We start from the raw sequence: 18,858 nt of genomic DNA, 5'->3' as shown, positions 1-18,858 counted from the left end.
TTTGAAATCGACAATTTAAACATTACAAATATTTCTCTCAATCAATACAGTACATTAAAATTATGTTAAGATGCACGTTTAAATTTAGTCTGACTACTCTAAGCTGATACGTAGTGGGCACAGGTGAATAACGTGATTTGACACCTAAGATCTGTGGAGAACAAATTGGTATGCAGTATTCTTGTTTCTAAGAATTGACACCTAACACCAGTGGGTTACAGAATGATATGCATTTGTTGTCTATTGTAGGAGTCAACACAGAATGCTATGCCACCATCATTGTTGCCCGGACACCGTACCAGAAGTGTCGCTCTGCCCTAAGGAGTATGATAAACCGTCCTGTAGCAGAAGGGGAGAGACCAACCCCACGAGAATGCCGTCCAATTACAACTCCCAAGAGGGCTACTCTCGCTCTAGGAGCTCCAGGAATAGCAGGTACCATTAAAACAGCACAAAATGTGTGATAATGGCCAAATATAATGCATACATTTTAACGGAACTGAAAAAAATCTAACCTTCAAATTCATTACTTCTATATTTTTTCCAACAAAAACATTCTCGTGCATTACTAGTATTAATTTAATTTATTAGTCTGACCCAATATTTTGGGTTTGCCTTGCGATACAGAATAGCTCACAATAAAATTTAAAATGAAAAATTTACAGATAAGTCATAAAGTTTGAATATGCATGTCACATAATTAATTATTTTTTATGACCCACAAGAACAACAACAGGCATTGCTTATAGCACACGAAATAATTGATAAATTAATTATTCTAAATCCTGAAGAAGAATAAATTTTACAATTATTTTCTAGTCCAAGTCCCTCTCCAATCTTTTGTCTAGAACTACTCTGTGCTCTCCTTGATTGAAACCCATTTAGACTAACGTTTGGAACGTAAAATTTTGTGGAGTGATTCCCAACACTATGTAATATTTTAAGACTAAACTAGTTTAGAAAATGTGATTTTTGGTTAGTTGAACTTAATCTCCCCTTAAGCAGGCTTTGCAGCGGAGTTTCTATGAAGCATAAAAAATTAAGTTTACAACAGCACATTTTACTGGAAGACATAACGTGGTTAATTGTTATACAATTTTTCATAAAACAGTACAATTTTTAACACTAGAAGGACCGTACCGGTCATTCTGAGCAGTAAGCGCCATTTAAGGACTCACAAATCTCACGGAATTTATGTTAGCGCCTTTATATGTTTTATGACTTTTATACAATTTTGATTATTAAACGTCCCTGGAAAAAATGAAGTCCCTAACATGAATGTGAAAAGAGTTATAACTGTTTTAACCCAAGGAACGTCACAGTTAATTTTTACCAGCAGCAGCTCTTGTTATTGTAACGTCTAACGGTCTTACTAATAAAAACTCTATATACAGACGTTTAACTGTCTTATCCTTATACAATGAGTAGCTCATTTATAAGTCGTGTGTAAATTCCTTATAATCACTACATACGTCGTGTATAACAGTATAACTGTTACACCGCTACGTCATAGTTTCGTCATTACTTCATTACGAAAGGTAATAGAATACCTGAAGTTCTCTATTGCATCTGGTAGTGCTCTAGTGTGCCGTATTAAGCAGAGTCCGTGGATGGTATTAAGTATCGATAGTACAACTGGCTCTGATCAATTACCACACTATATTTTGGTCCAAGAGTACAAGCTACAGCAATATTAATCTTATTATTCTATGCTCTTTGGTTTGTTCTTCTGCGGTTACAAGGCAACCATCACCATAAAATGACAGTCGATATGTACTGCTGTTAGAGGGGCGGCCATTTTTTTCTCTATCCTACAAAGCTTAAACAAGGGATTTCGGTATATAACTACTGCAAAGCAATTCCCATTGTATAGTTACAGGCTGTTTATACATCCATTGCTTATGTATGGTTTATTAGTAAAGTTTTCTGTCTCAACTCTGCATAAGTCTCGTATAAAAACTATACACGGTTTATTAGTAAGACCGTAAATGTACAATAATGAGTTTCTTACATTTTTCCTAGTTTTATTTTGTATAAATGAATAAATGAGATTAGTGAGTGAGTGAGTGAGTGAGTGAGTGAGTGAGTGAGTGAGTGAGTGAGTGAGTGAGTGAGTGAGTGAGTGAGTGAGTGGCGGGCGGGCGAGCCAGCGAACAAACAAACCTAATGTTAAAATGATTACGTGTAAACTATGTTTGCTTCAGTTAGAGAAAAATATTTTTTCTTCGTCGATTAAATAACACTGCAAAAAGACTTTCTGAAGGCTGCAAACGCTATTATATTACTAAGCGAAAACACATGCATCACTATCGATCTTAAAACATACATTCTTATTTGTCGTTGCATTAGGTAGATTCTGATTCAGGATATCACTATTAACTTCATGCATTAAGCAGATTTTGAGTGGAGCCTTACTTTTATACGCCTTTTTATATGATAATAGACTGTGGTAGATTTTGATATCCATAGTTATTACATTTAGTAGAGTATGTCCCAGAATACCTGATTTGGTAGATAACTTCATTTCATCAAAAAGTGCATTAAGCAGATTTTGAACCGGACCCCTCCCCCTCAAATATTCTAGCAGATAATACATTAAATCGGTAGGAATTCAAAATTCCATTGCAATTTTTCTCTTACCCCAACGGTTTATCCAGTATTTAGCAGTATATCGAGGTAGCGTTTTCGGTTGAATACAACATTTAAGCGCCAGCAAGTTTAGGCTTCCTGTAGACAGAAATAATACCTTTTTCTTTCTGGAAACCTTCAATGAAATCTTATTTCTGTATAAAAAGTCTGCTCAAGTGTGTACGTATAATCAAAAATAAAAAGAAATAATATAAAGGAAATAGGAAAGAATATTTTGTAACAATCTATATGGCTATAGATTGTGTGTTTGTAAGCTATTCATAATGCTCTGTTCTTTGACAGAGGGCATAATAAACGACGACATGTTATGACGCTATTTCGATTGATTGACAGAATGATCCACTCTTAAAATGGAATGATATATTGACTTCGCGACCTTTTGATACCCAATTCATCGATATAACGGAATGTGTTATTCCAAGAGTGATTATTTCTATAAGCCTTTTTAAGTATTTAATATTGGTTAACCAATTCCTTATCTTTCTCTGTCTCATTTGTCCCATTTTATGTATAATTATCATATTTCTCGCCCTTCTCTTCAATACGTATAAAAAATGAACATTTGAGGCTATTACCTGCAAAACTCGCCTCGTTCATGTTAAATGATTTTTCACAATTCGCAAAAAACTTCTGAAACCTAAACTATTGGTCACTAAAACTGGAAAAATTGTTGTTAAATTACATTATATACTAGTAGGCCTATTAAACTCTCATTTTGTGGAAAATCAAAACTCAAAAATAGGAGTAGAAAATGAACATTATTTTTGAATGAGACAAGTTTTGCTATTTAATGATATGAATAAGGCAAGTTTTGAAGGAAGTAAAGTAATTTTATGGCATGAAAATAATAATTATTATTTGGCAATAATTTAATCTACATATTGACACATTGTTCTACGAATTCATTACAGAGAACTTTTCAAATTTTTATTCGAGTAAAACAAAGGAATTACCGGTATGCAAAAATTAAAAAAAAATATATATATATATATATATATATATATATATATATATATATATATATATATATATATATACACATATATTAAGTTTTGAGCTCGTCTTTTTATCCTAATTTTGATGTTGGCATAATCCTTCACTCTTTTCTTTAGTAGAAACATCTGCAGTGTCGTCATTGATTTATTTTTGTAAAATATGAGGTCACCATTTTCTTGCCAGATGTCATCAAACCAAAATGTTTTTCAGTAACACATTCACATCTTTAACTTTTGCTTCTTTCATTATCATACTAGTGTTAAGATCCTCTGGAATAAACAGTTCTATTTTCTTTCCACGTTTCAAAATACTTTTAAAGGGACGTAAATCTGAACGATAGTGTATCTCTCTATATATCAGCTCCATAGCAGAAGTTGTTAATTGCAAAATTATAAGTAACGCAGGCTGGAATTTGAAATGCCAGGAAATAGAACACTTCAGTGCTTCCCCAGTGTCATGTTTCCAGTTTTTAACAGGAATATCGCCTGCTAATTTGATTAACAACCGAAATATTTGTACATTTCGAAGTAATACTCTGATTTGATGATTATGTCTTTTTTAACTCTCAATGGGATTTATAATCAGTTGTTTCTTTTAATTATTCCTGTGTGATACTTTGTCTCACCCTCAGAGCTCTTTCAGAGCCAAAACCGTTTCTAGATGTCGCCTACACACTTAAATTCTCTTTTGTTATGTGTGAGATATTTAAAAATGTTTTAGGCACACCTGTAAAACATACCAGAGTTCAGTTTTCACGTGTTATTTAGTAACAATTCCTTTTCGTGAACCACCATTGGGAGATTTCTCATGTTCAGGGTTTTATGCTGAGCTATCCTGAGTTAGAATTAGGCAATATCGGTAGAATTGCTTTATATCCCTTGATGTTAAAGCAGCACAACGAAAGTTTTTACCATTACAGTTGCAAGCAGGCATGACTGGAGGAACGCTCGCGTATTAGTATGTCTAAAATAACCGATATTCGGATATCACTACTTTGCTTCTTTATTGAGTTTATGCACTAGCCAATAGCTAACGCCATGATAGCTGGCTAGAATTTGTCCCTCAAGAGTTCTATTACATACTAGAAAATTTGACACATTTCATATTAATTTTTTACTCAGAACAGTTTATATTACAACCAATAAAATATTAATTATATCTTCAGAATCACCCTGTATGTATTAGATTATTTGGTGAAATAATGCTAATGTAGAAACAATTCTACAAGCAATACTAGTTTATTTATGAAAGTTTATTTGGCAAAGATGTAGAAGGAACAAAATAATTGTAATCAAGCATCATAGCATTCATTTTACTTTGTAATGGATCACGCCGAATGAATTAAATAAAAAATAAAAATAGATATTCGCATATATATACCCACTTCCATACATATACATACACATACGCACATACATACATACATACATACATACATACATACATACATACATACATACATACATACATACATACATACATACATACATACATACATACATACATACATACATACATACACATACACCCGGATTCGATTCCAGGATGGAGCAAGTTACCTGGTTGAGGTTTTTTCCGGGATTTTCCCTCAACCCAATATGAGCAAATGCTAGGTAACTATCGGTGCTGGACCCCAGACTCGTTTCACCAGCATTATCACCGTCATCTCATTCAGACACTAAATAATCTAAGATGTTGATAAAGCTTCGTAAAATAATATAGGCTACTAAAAAAAATAACACACGCATGCACACACACAACATTATTTGTACAGACTTTCAAAAATACAAACGGACATCGAAAAACAAAATACAAGTCATGTTTTCTCATAATAATAATAATAGTAATAATAATAATAATATATTACATAGAAGTCAGACTTAAATGTGGGCATTTGTAATATTTGTTAGTTATGTCATTTCCATAAGACATTTCACACTCATTATCACTACACAGCAACTCCAATGTAACAAATCACAGTTTCCACAAACCACTACTGGCACTTGTAAAATGGTAGACCAATAATAGGGTGCTTATTTTGAGTAAATAGTAGCTTCGTATAGCCTAAGTATAACTGGCAATATCAAATGTATGTATATATTCTGACGAAAGAAATTTAGTTACATAAAGAAAGAGTTTATTCTAAACGTCAAGTGTCAGCTTAAAATATTCTCATATGCCAAGTTTTCATATTGAACTGAGGGGCTTTTTGTTGCTATTCGACGTGTTACAAGATATGAAACTTATCTCACCTCGAGAACCAATTAGTGCGGCTGCCTTGCTTTTCAATTCGAGAGAACTACTCTAAGCGACGACCGGAGATGGCTCTCTTATATTGCCATAATTACCTTACATGCAGATTTTCATTCTGAAGACGTTCATCACGCATTTTAGCTCCTATCGGAACGACAACACTCCTAAAAATATCTGTTTAGCCTATTATACATAAGTCAATATCTAAAATTAGTTTATCACAGAACACAGCTGTTGCCGTTCACGTAACATACTGCTGTACTTACTTTGAATTCTCAAAATCTTTGCTTTATAACCATTGGGGTTTTATAAATGAAAATGTATTTTTCGAAGCACAATATATTTCACATTTAAGTTAATAAGAAAGTAAATAACTTAACTGTTTTTGTAGAATATTGAAACAATCGTCAAGGTTACATAAAGTGAAAGTTTTACAATTCTATATAGCGATGGTCGTTTCAGCTCTTTTATATCTATCTGAACTGAATTATAGAATCTCACAACAAGAAAAACTGAGAAAAGGAAACTGAGGCAGAACACATATTCCTAAAAAGAGTTTAGGGCAAACTGAAAAGCCCGTGTCCGTAAAAGTAAGCAAACCGAATCCCATATCAGACATCCATAACATATTAAATCTTATGTTTTATTTAACGACGCTCGCAACTGCCGAGATTATATCAGCGTCGCCGGTGTGCCGGAATTTTGTCCCATAGGAATTCCTTATATGCTAGTAAATCTACTGACATGAGCCTATCGCATTTAAACACACTTAAATGCCATCGACCTGGGCCGAGATCGAACCCGCAACCTCGAGCACAAAAGGCTAGCACTTGTAGGAAGTGGAAGAAGCACAACAGATGGCCATAGCAATAAATCAGAATTCATAGGGCCTATATTAATTTTATAGCTATAGCTGATCGTATGTTTAGAGCGATCGACGTCGAAAATTGAACAAATAAAGTTAGCACCATACCGGGTCTCCACCTCGGAAAATGCAGGACAGCCACCGGCGTAGCTCAGTCGGCTAAGGGGTTTGTCTACCAATCCGGAGTTACGCTCGGGCACGGGTTCGATTCCTGCTTGAGTTTTTGCCGAGGTTTTCCCCAACTGTAAGGCAAATGTTAGGTAATCTATGATGAATCCTCGGCCACATCTCGCCAAATATCAGCTCGCTATCACTAATTCCATTGTCGTTAAATAGCCTTGTAGTTGATACAGCGACGTTAACTAACCAAGTAAAAAAATGCAGGATATCACATGAAAAACGGACAAACAGCTATGCCCTAGGCGAGAATCGATCTCACGATCAAGGCTTCCTCGAAAAATTAAAGATGTGTGGCTGAGAAATTGCGTGTAACACAACAGACAACGATATTAAAACAATGTACCGAATTGCCTATGATTTGAAACTTAGGCTGCAAGGAACTTAGTATCGATACATTAGTTTGCGAATACAAGAATTATATGGTGGTTATTCTATATGTACAAATTTATTTGCTAACTATGAAGACATAAGGCTACATTTCATTTTCACTTTCCAAAAGTCGTCACGCCCCACACGATCTTTCTCTGTGACCTTGGTCTTACTTGCATTTCATATTCTGTGCAGTCTCGTCTTTCATTCCAACCCTTTCGAACCGCAACGCCATAACGCTGTAATATACTCGTAGATACCACACGTTCCTTCCAACGCTTGTATGTAATAAATAAATTAGTTCGGGTTACATACAAGGATGGATAGAGACCTTTCTTTTCAATAGGTCTACTTCGCTCTTTGATGATATACTTTTTCTCATGATATGTGCCGTGCAATAAATGATCGAGATAACCGGTTTAGAATCCTTTAAAAGAATTGTGTTTCAGGTATTACTAAAAGTGTAAAAATTATTTATCTCATCCTAGTGACATAGTGTACCGTTTATCAAACTACTGATTAGAAACAAACGTTTAATTGTATATTCGACAGGTAACTTAGCAACTGAGTATTTTTTACATCACGCTAGGGCTTTAAACATTTATTCATTGTTTATTCTTTATGGCTAACTAATACTAATATATATATATATATATATATATATATATATATATATATATATAATTTGAACTGGTAATGGAAATTACGGGAAAACGGCTGAACGGATTTTAATAAATAGCCCCTCATTTTGAAGCTTGGAACCTAAAGTTTTTCGGAAAAGTAGTAGTTTTCAGTGAAATGTCAATTTTCCTACATAATTCTCCTATTTTCCAAAATCCATCTGTTGTCAGTTTTGAGAACTAATTTTATTCAATCACGCCCGACTTGATTGAATTTCAGAACAAAACACACACTACAATAAACAATAGGCTATTACACGAAGGCCATGACCTGTAGATTGCCGACATATTTAGAGCTCAATTCAATTTGTTATTAAAAACTGATTCTGCAGTGTATAATTTTCTGAGTACAGCTGTGTATTGGATATTCAAATCTACGAAACTTGAGGTGGTTTGATGACATTATTACCATCAGAAATTAAATATTATTATAGTTAATATCATGATGCATCTATTTTTTCATTAATTGTACATAATATTGATGCTATATTGATGACATGAAAGTGAAACGTTTCGTGGTTATGTAAGTAAATGTAGAGAATATCTTAATTTAGATCTTCATTTCTATAATTTACTGAGTGGCTGCATATATAACTACAAAACTTAAGTAAAATAATAATATTGTTATTAAAAATCAAATATTTTTATACTTATTAACCCAGTGGGATTGAGTCTTTTTCATATACTTAATGGCGGTGTAGTGTAGATATTGATATGTGTCATTGTCTTCAGTATTGGCTCGAGAGCGAGTTCCTAAGGAAAGATCAAAAGGTATTACTTACTGATAAAATAAGAGGCCTAGAAAATTTTTTAGTCTCCAGATCATTTCAGCAAGATCTCTTAGTAGGATAAAATGATTTTACGATCTACATTTCAAGTTCTACATGCAGCAGCTATACGAAAATGCTATTGTTCGAAAGCTTAGCAAACCTGACATTTTTTTAACTTTTGCCTAGAATCCACAATGACCTGAAATAGCTACTGCTATCGTCCTGACATTGATACTTGCGTTTTCGCGTTGAAACTCAAAAACTGAAGTTGGATAGGTTCAAGAAAAAGTATTTGGCCTAAAAAATCCATTCAGAGGGAGTATGTTTCATTATTACGGAAGCAAATAACTATCAAAAAGACAAGTATTCTTCATTGAAAATAAATCTGAAAAATTTTTATTTGAACGTCTAACGAACTTAGTTTGCTGCACAAGCCATTAGTATATATATATATATATATATATATATATATATATATATATATATAATAAAAGTTAATGTGGCTATGTATGTATGTATGTATGTATGTACTCTATATAAAGCTACACACTTTTACCGACATTTGCCAAAGTTTGCACGTTTAACCTTCATAACCAGGAGAAGAACATAGGTTACATTAAAATTGGACAGATGGACGTTAAATTATTGAAATCAATGAACATTAGAAAGAAATACGGCATGTATGATATTAAAATGGCTTATCGTGCAGTCAATTGTTTTTTATTGACATCATTCAATCATCTTTTCTTCCGTTGTAAAAGCGGCCATATTGTTACTGAAATATTAAATAAAGAGGCATTAAATTAAAATTACGTAAATGAGTAGTAGTAAGGTGGATTTATTTTTATTTTAGTTGGTTATTTAACGACCCTGTATCAACTACTAGGTTATTTAGCGTCGATGACATTAGTTAATAGCGAGACGATATTTGGCGAGGTGAGGCAGAGGATTCGCCATAGATTACTTTGCATTTACATTACGGTTGGAGAAAGCCTCGAAAAAAAACCAACCAGGTAATCAGCCCAAACGGGTATCGAACCCGCGCCCGAACGCAACTTCAGACCGACAGGCAAGCGCCTGAGCCACGCCGGTGGCTGGTAAGATGGAACACTTTAGTGTAGAGAAACCCGGGTTCGAACCTAAAATCAACTGTTTTATTTTGACTATTACACTCTTACTACGTCATACTACTTTTGACCAATAAAACGGTACGAAAGGACGTATTTCAACCAATCATGGCTGCTTATCGCACAATTTTATCGCGTCCCTAGCATTTGTGTAATTTTATCGCGTCCCTAGCATTTGTTTAATTTTATCGTGTCCCTAGCATTTGTTTCTTTGTTTGCCAACATTTGAAACTGCGCTGGTCTGGACGTCAAAAAAAATATATATATATATATATATATATATATATATAAATATAAAATTACAAACCACTCCAGTCGATGCACAGCAGTTTCAAATATGACTCGCATTGGCATTCAAGAACAAGAATTAATAAAATCACTGATCATACCTATGCATCTTCTGAAATCCGATTTACAAATAAATGAAGAGCACCATTCGGAAATCCTGAATAAGTTGAATATACCATGTAGGCCTAAATCAACGAGTTCCACTTCTATTACGCACACGTCCAATATAACATCAATTGAACCACCAACCACATTCAAATTTGAAAATTGTACATTCAATAATTATTCTTTTTAAAATTATTCATGTTTATTTTTTATGTCATCGTCGTTAATTAAAACTTTTCTAACACTTGTGTATATTAGTTAGGTTATGTTATAGCTTCTGCTATATGATATTATGGATAGTCACATATCAGAGATTGTTTAATATTAAGATTTATTGAAAATCATCTGTCAAGTGACGTTGATTACTGGGATTCCGATAATTGAAGTGTAATGTTGCATTTTAATAAAAATGAAACTGAATCAACAAAGCCTTCTTGACTAGTAACATTGCCATCGTGTATACTTAATAGATCGAGAACTTCTCGACGAGAAGGCATTGCTCACTACTGCCATCTAGCATGCATCTAGCGTAATATTTGTAATGTTGAGATGGTACAATAATACATTTGAAGACAGTTGTCTTTTCGTAAGTCAATTAATATTTTATTGTATTGGAGTACTTCGTTGCTTCTAATCTTTATATACTTTCTTCTAATCGTGTAATAGTCAATTAAATCCCACTCGAGTTTTGATTTCCTCTAGATAAATCAAAACGTCTAGTGAGATTACTGTTGATAATTTATTTACATTATTTTAGATACGTTATTTTATTTTAACCCGACATAAAGGGAGTTTTACTACATGAATAATATATCCGTAGTATGTCATTAATGCTGTCTCAAACAAAGTAAGTACCATGGAATTGTGTGAATGTACGTTCGTAAGCTCACTGAAATTAACAGTGTATTAATTCTAAAATATATGTCTTTTAAAATCTTGTTGTTCATATCCGAACATGTGTTATTGCTGAATTACATCTGTATTATCATGGCGTGAATATACAGTAGTATGTATCTTAAGGGGTTAGGTACAGTTTATAGCAGTAAAATTTTGGAAATATTCAACATTTTTTCCTCCTTTACTGTATCTTGTACAATAATGAAAATTAGTATGTGTAAAACACTGTCCTTCTGCTATATAATACTTACAAATGGCTTTCAAGGAACCCGCAGGTTCATTGCCGCCCTCTTATAAACCCGCCATCGGTCACTATCCTGTGCTAGATTAATCCAGTCTCTATCATCATATCCCACCTCCCTCAAATCCATTAATATTAATATTATCTACGTCTCAGTCTCCCAAAAGGTATTTTCCCTCAGTCCTCCCAACTATAACTCTATATGCATTTCTGGATTCACCCAAACGTGTTACATGCCCTGCTCATCTCAAACGTCTGGATTTAATGTTCCTAATTATGTCAGGTGAAGAATACAATGCGTGTAGTTCTGCGTTGTGTAACTTTCTCCATTCTCCTGCAACTTCATCTCTCTTAGCCCCAAATATTTTCCTAAGAACCTTATTCTCAAACACCCTTAATCTCTGTTCCTCTCTCAAAGTGAGAGTCCAAGTTTCGCAACCATACAGAACAACCGGTAATATAACTGTTTTACAAATTCTAACTTTCAGATTTTGACAGCAGACTAAATGACAAAAGCTTCTCAATCGAATAATAACACGCATTTCCCATATTTATTCGGCGTTTAATTTCCTCTCGAATGTTATTTATATTTGTTACTGTTGCTCCAAGATATTTGAATTTTTCTACCTCTTCGAAGGATAAACCTCCAATTTTTATAGTTCCATTTCGTACGATATTCTGGTCACGAGACATAATCATATGCTTTGTCTTTTCTGGATTTACTTCCAAACCTATCGCTTTACTTGCTTCAAGTAAAATTTCCGTGTTTTCCCTAATCGTTTGTGGATTTTCTCCTAACATATTCACGTCATCCGCATAGACAAGAAGCTAATGTAACCCGTCAATTCCAAACCCTGTCTGTTATCCTGAACTTTCCTAAGGTGATAGTGCATCTCCTTGCTTTAGCCCGAAGTGAATTGTAAAAGCATCAGATAGAAACTAGCCTATACGGTCTCTGCTGTACGTTTCACTGAGAGACATTTTAATTAATCGAATTAGTTTCTTGGGAATTCCAAATTCAATAAGAATATTATATAAAACTTCTCTCTTAACCGAGTCATATGCCTTTTTGAAATCTATGAATAACTGATGTACTGTACCCTTACACTTCCATTTGTTCTCCAATATCTGTCGAATACAAAAAATCTGATCAATAGTCGATCTATTACGTCTAAAATCGCATTGATGATCCCCAATAATTTCATCTACGTACGAAGTTAGTCTTCTCAAAAGAATATTGGACAAAATTTTGTACGACGTTAATAAAAGTGATATTCCTCGAAAGTTACCACAGTTAGTCTTGTCTCCCTTCTTAAAAATAAGTACAATTATGGACTCCTTCCATTGTTCTGGTACAATTTCCTTTTCCCAAATAGCAAGTACAAGTTTATAAATTTCGCTAGATAATGCGCTTCCACCCCCCTGTATTAATTCTGCTGGAATTTGATCAATACCTGGAGACTTGTACTTTTTCAGATTTTCTATTGCAATTTCGACTTCTGAAAGTGAGGGTTCGGGTATAAATGGCTCAGCAGTTTGTATTTGAATTTCGTCCCGATCATTTTTATTTGGCCTATGTATATTTAATAATTGTTCAAAATAGTTTTTCCATCTGTTCAGGATTGAATGAGTGTCTGCAAACAAGTCACTATTCTTATCCTTGATCACGTTTACCCTTACCTGATATCCGTTCTTAAATTCCTTTATACCTTTATATATATATATATATATATATATATATATATATATATAAAATCTCGAATGTTTTTATTCTTACTATTTGTTTCTACCGCATTCAGTTTTTCCTTTAAGTAACCTCTCTTTTTATTCCTAAGTGTACGACTTGCTTCCCGTCTTTCATTGAAATAATTAGCCTATCTCTATTCTCCTCAACTGGATCCTGTAAGAATTTCAATTTTGCCTGTTTCCTACTTTCTACTACCATGCAACAATCTTCATCAAACCACGGCTTCTTTTTCTTAGTTTCATAGTAACCTATACTCTGCTCAGCTGCAATTTTGATACTATCTCTGATATTTTCCCACACGCTATTAACATCTAACTCTTTCTCATCTTCTCCGGAACTTCCTAAAGTGGCAAACCTATTCGAAATTTCGACCTGATAATGTTGCTTAGTTTCCTCGTCCTTTAATTTCAGAATATTGAATTTACTAATATTAACTTGTTGCTCTACTCGCTTGGCTACTGACAATCTTTCTCTTAATTCTCCAATTACCAAATAATGGCCAGAATTACAGTCTGCCCCCCTGAAAGTTCGAATGTCTGCTATACTAGTATGTCTCCGTTTATCTATCAAGAAGTGATCTATTTCATTGTATGTCAATTCATCTGGAGAAGTCCAAGTATATTTATGTATATAATGTAAATATTTTTACGATAAATAAAATTATTTATATATATATTTTTTTCCAAAACTCAATGTGGTGGCAGTTCACTGTGCAGTGATGAAGCGTTTTCCTCATAACTAAAAAACTATCCAACATTCTGTGATGAAATTTTTTGTGTATATTTATGCATGTCATATCTACAATATGATGCATAATTACTTCTCTACCTTTGATAGATTGTCTGATAAAAAATAAATTCATTTTAAAAATGGTCAAATATCAGTATTTTCTTTTAACGCAAAATAAAAACAATATTATTTATTAAGTAGTATAGTTGAAAGAGCATGATATTGTAAATATGAGTTTCAGCAATAAAATAAAAGAGAGAGAACATGAAAAACTTAACATGTTTATGAGTTATGAGGGAAATGCTTCATCACTGCACAGTGAACTGCCACCGTTTTGAATTTTGAAAAAAAAAATACAAATATTTTTTTTTTTAATCGTGAAAATATTTCTTTTTCATGTAGCAGAAGGACAATGTTTTACACATACCAATTTTCATTACTGTACAAGATGCAGTAATGGAGGAAAAAAATATTGATAATTTCCAAAACATTTACTAGTGTAAGCTGTACCTAACTCCTTAAGCCTACTGGAAAGAACAATCTGTTAATTTTTTAAAATAAGCTTCTCTCAAAATATTATTCTTCAAGTCCATAAACGATTTATTGCGAGATTATACTATATTCTCTACATAAAATAAAAAATGACATAATTAATATACAGTATTATGTACGAGTATTTGTAAGATGTCATTTTTCAAGTCATATTTAAGAAACCGGTTATGATGTAAGCAGGCGTAAAGCGGAAAGGGGTACAAAATTCTCCAATGCTACTAACTTATCTTATTTTAGGTTTATCTTTCTATTATTTTATTTGTATTTCTGATGATGTGAAAGAGAAGGTATCATGGCCTTAACTACGCCAGAATAAATGATACGTGTACACACACACACGCACGCACGCACACACACAACAATGCTAAATATTACATTAAAAACTGATGAGCAACCAAGCTCTTGACGGAATTTGAACCTACAATCGTTTCGTCCACGCAGGGCTAGAATTGGATATTGGCTTTTGCTTATATCTTAGCTATATTATGGGGTTTAATAGCAATGACTTACACAGGAAGCATCATAATTAATTTAGTTTCAGATAACTAATTTTATCCATTTCTCAAACGGTACATGTCTTAATAGTAACGCCATGCCTCCGAGAACTTTGGTGCACTGAGACTCTACCGTGGCATAAAAGTAAAACATACTCACATGTAAGGCCATAAAATTTAAAAACAGTTGAGTGGCAGCAGTTTCGAAGTGAGGAAGTACAGTTCCTGCAACAAAAATATATATTCTTGTAGCAAGCGGATATACATAAATTTTATGGCCTCTCTACTGCGTTGTATTTTGATCAAGACAGTTCTAAGACGAACGATATCCAGAAAGAATTGTAAGAGTATAAGGGAAAATATGTCAATCTACAAACTCTCTTTCACTACTATTTAACTTTCTGTACAAGAGTGTCCTGAGCACTGTAGCTCTTGTGTTTCATACAAGAGCTACAGTGCTCAGGATACTCTCTCGTAAATCATTAAATTATACGAAAATTCGAATAAATTAGTATTAAGTGTAACCTGTTAATGAACCATCTCACTGAATTTGACAACAGCTTACCTCAGTGATCAAAACAAAATCCTAATCTGTTCCATTGTAACTTCAGAATAAATCAATCATATTCATAACGAAATAAAGGTGAGTCAAGTGGAATAGAAAGTTATATGTATTCACAGAGAAAAATAAAGAGTATTCGCATTTTGTTGTACTCTTCTACAGTATACAGGGTGGATGGTAACCTCTGCATCAAAATGAAACTCATAATAGATCATGAGGAGAGACTTTAAAACTCTAAATAAGTTTTTTCTCTAACATTCATCGTATTAGAGGAAATCGTTATGCTTCTATGAAGCATTTGGCAACATCACGGCTACTGCAATAACTCTACCAAGCGAAGCTTCCATTCCTTACCTTTTCCTCTCCCTCTGCTGTACTCAGTCGATGACGCGCAACAGTGCGCTACGTTGCAAGATGTATTTTAACGATTTTCGCAATTATTCAATTTAAATTCATGTCTAAACGGTTTTATATGCAAAAAAAGATTCAAGACACTGTTCAAATTATTTTTACCTACCTGCTTGTATAACAATCAACCATTTCTCTCGGGCCATTACCGCAATATAGCGCTGCAAACACTGAACAAAGACTACTTTTATCCTACTTAATGGTGCTTCATCGAAGGAAAAGTTAATAAAAGTTTTATTACATTTATCACGTAGAATCACCTATCAAATTTTGGTGCATCGGTCCTCTTCTACCCTGTATATGTGTAGAATTTTTATAGTAGGTCACAGTAAATCTGTGAAAGACAAATATACCAGAAGTCTTCCTATTACATAAATTACATAGAGTTGATTAGGAAAATGTTTAGAAATGTGAAAGAGTTCTGTATATAATCGTCCGAGAATCAACAAAGAAATACTTTAATTCTGGTCACTGAAATCAGAGGCTCATCTATAACATTTTTAACATCAGTCCAACATGGCTAAAGTCTTTTGTCAGGAGGTACGAGATATCTCGAGTTGTTCTTAAAGAGAAAAAATGGAATAAAAATCTTCATTCAGTATAGTAAGTTAGCTGAATACACAATTCAATACAGATGATACCTATGGAACATGATATCTCATTTATCTTGCCTTTCAGCAAAGTCGCTGAATATCGGGCGAGTCATCTTTTTTCTTAATAATCCATCGGCTTTTTGTTTTACAATTTTTCTTTTTTCTGTTTCCTGTTTCTTAATCTAATACAAACTCAACACCCATGCGCATGTGCAATTTAATACAATATTTATACATTTTAACAAACAAAAATATTAAATCTTGGAAAGTCGAAAATGTTATTAATATCACTCATTTTCAAAACTGCAGTTCAGAAGAACAACTCCGATTAGCATAACATGTAGAAAGGAGATCGATATTGGACAAGAAAGGCAGGAAAATATGTCTTTATGTGAATGGCAACTATTATAGGCTGCAAGGATATACAAAGAAAACTAAGTACACATGTTTTCTTCATTATTTAAGATTGATACAAGAAAACCTTTTGCTCACAACTAAACTTTAAAACTGAAGTCCCATGAAAGTAGCGTACAACTCTCTCCAGATTTAATTTCGATTCCGCCATTATTCAATAAATATTTCCAGAGGATAAAAAAAAAACCTTGCTCAAAACATAAGGAAACAATAAAATTGTAATTTATCATTATTAAATCAACGAGGGATTTTCAGAATCGTGAGACAATATGGCAACAACAAAATAACATTCGAATAATGAAGACAGGGAAATTTTAAATATCCAGATACAGTCTCAGAGTCGCTTTGTTAAAAGAAAGCAAAAAGCTCGTGTATTTTTTTTAATTATATATGTTATGTCACCTTAACCCTTAAATTGGCAATATATCCTATAGGATACAACAGGTTAATAAGCTATATGCTATAATTTTAATAGAACATCAGAAAAAAAATGTTATGAAAATTAAAATTTCATGTTCGTTCCTTAATTGCAACTGCTTTGAAAAAAAAAGTCTTGGATAGTAGAAGAGGAAGTTTTTTGCCTTGCTACTAATGGCTCTTCTAGACGTATTGACATCATAGCGTACTCCCAGACTACCAAGAAAAGTTATATAATTGATCCTACCATAAGGATTGAAACGGGGAGTAGCCAGCCGGAGGATGTCAATCAAGAAAAGATCAACATTTACCTGCCAACAGTTGATTACTTCAAAGTAAAATACCAGCTTGAAAACATTGAAGTAACTGGTCTTCTTATTGGAGCTCGTGGTGTGATTGCCAAGTTCTTTGAAAACTTCAGGAAAACTTGTGAACTACCAAAGACACTTACTACTGACATCATAACTTCAGTTTTGAAACGCTCTTGCCAAATTTTGAGTCATCATGTTCACTCTGTTTAATTTTTTTTCCTTCACTTATAATTCATATGTTTATTTTAATTTTCTGTCAACAAAATTTATGTAAACATTTAATATTGTGAAATTCATGTAGGAGAGTATACTGAGCCTTTCTGGGCTACCTCCAATAGGACGCAGTTAACAATTTAAATTTAAATTTAATATTGCACATACTCGTATATAAAACTAAATACAAATACAAATATTTACATACGGAATACTAAATAAATTTTACAAGAGAAAGAGTTCATCCAAAGGGCTGGAATCGGAAAGAGCACCCAAAACGCTCATTGCATTTCCGCGTTGAATTGCAATACTTAAACGTTGACGCAAATAAGTAGTGCAACGACGATCACCAGTAATGGAGAACCGAAGGTCTCCACAGCAAAGGGGACAAATATATAATTGTTTAATAGATGAGCATATTTATTGACTTCATTCTTCAAGGCTAATTCAGCAGCAGATGCTGCGCGTCTGGAGGTATTCGGCAAATGAGATGGAGCTAGTGTGTCAACGCAAGTGGAGTCCCAAATTAAAGATTTTCCTCTAGATCGTGGAATTAAGATGAGACCATCAGGTCGTTTACCATCCGCGCGACTAATACCTGGTGGTTCCAACATATATAAAATATGAACATTGCGATAGTTGTTTTCTTTACAGTGCGACACGGTTTAATAAACTAAGGTACACGTACAAAATAACGCCACTTTAACACTTCAGTCACTTTTGCTCTGGAAATAAGTTATGTACAAACACGAAAATTATGAAATAGAAACAGTAATCTTATCTTTACAAAATAGCACACTGAAAATGGATATATTATATACCGAACAAGAATTAGAACTCAAATAGGAAAACTTTGTAAACTGGCTTTATTAGAAACAGGTTGTCCAATTAATGCCACCTATTTTCTAGTAACCTTTACGCTTATATTAATGAATTATTTTTTCTAAGCAACACAGATTGAACTAAGCAACTAAATATGAGTTTCTGGTAATAAAAGA

The 18,858-nt window shown here is 33.4% G+C and overlaps 1 protein-coding gene across 2 annotated transcripts in view; it reads left to right on the top strand.

Annotated features, from left to right (window-relative positions):
• The window catches only part of LOC138711575 (uncharacterized), a 119,498-nt gene that overhangs the window by 46,906 nt on the left and 53,734 nt on the right, over window positions 1-18,858 (top strand). For both annotated transcript variants that reach the window (XR_011335396.1, XM_069842732.1), the window contains exon 5: window positions 250-435. Coding sequence is in view for 1 of the 2 variants with exons in the window: in XM_069842732.1 (XP_069698833.1) it covers window positions 250-435 (186 nt within the window). In the remaining variant the exon portion in view is untranslated. The remainder of the gene's footprint in view (window positions 1-249; window positions 436-18,858) is intronic.

The sequence above is a fragment of the Periplaneta americana genome, chromosome 13 (genome assembly GCF_040183065.1).
Source record: "Periplaneta americana isolate PAMFEO1 chromosome 13, P.americana_PAMFEO1_priV1, whole genome shotgun sequence".
Classification (NCBI taxonomy): domain Eukaryota; kingdom Metazoa; phylum Arthropoda; class Insecta; order Blattodea; family Blattidae; genus Periplaneta; species Periplaneta americana.
Note: the sequence above shows the minus strand (reverse complement) of the source record. Positions and strands in the feature narration are given on the sequence as shown.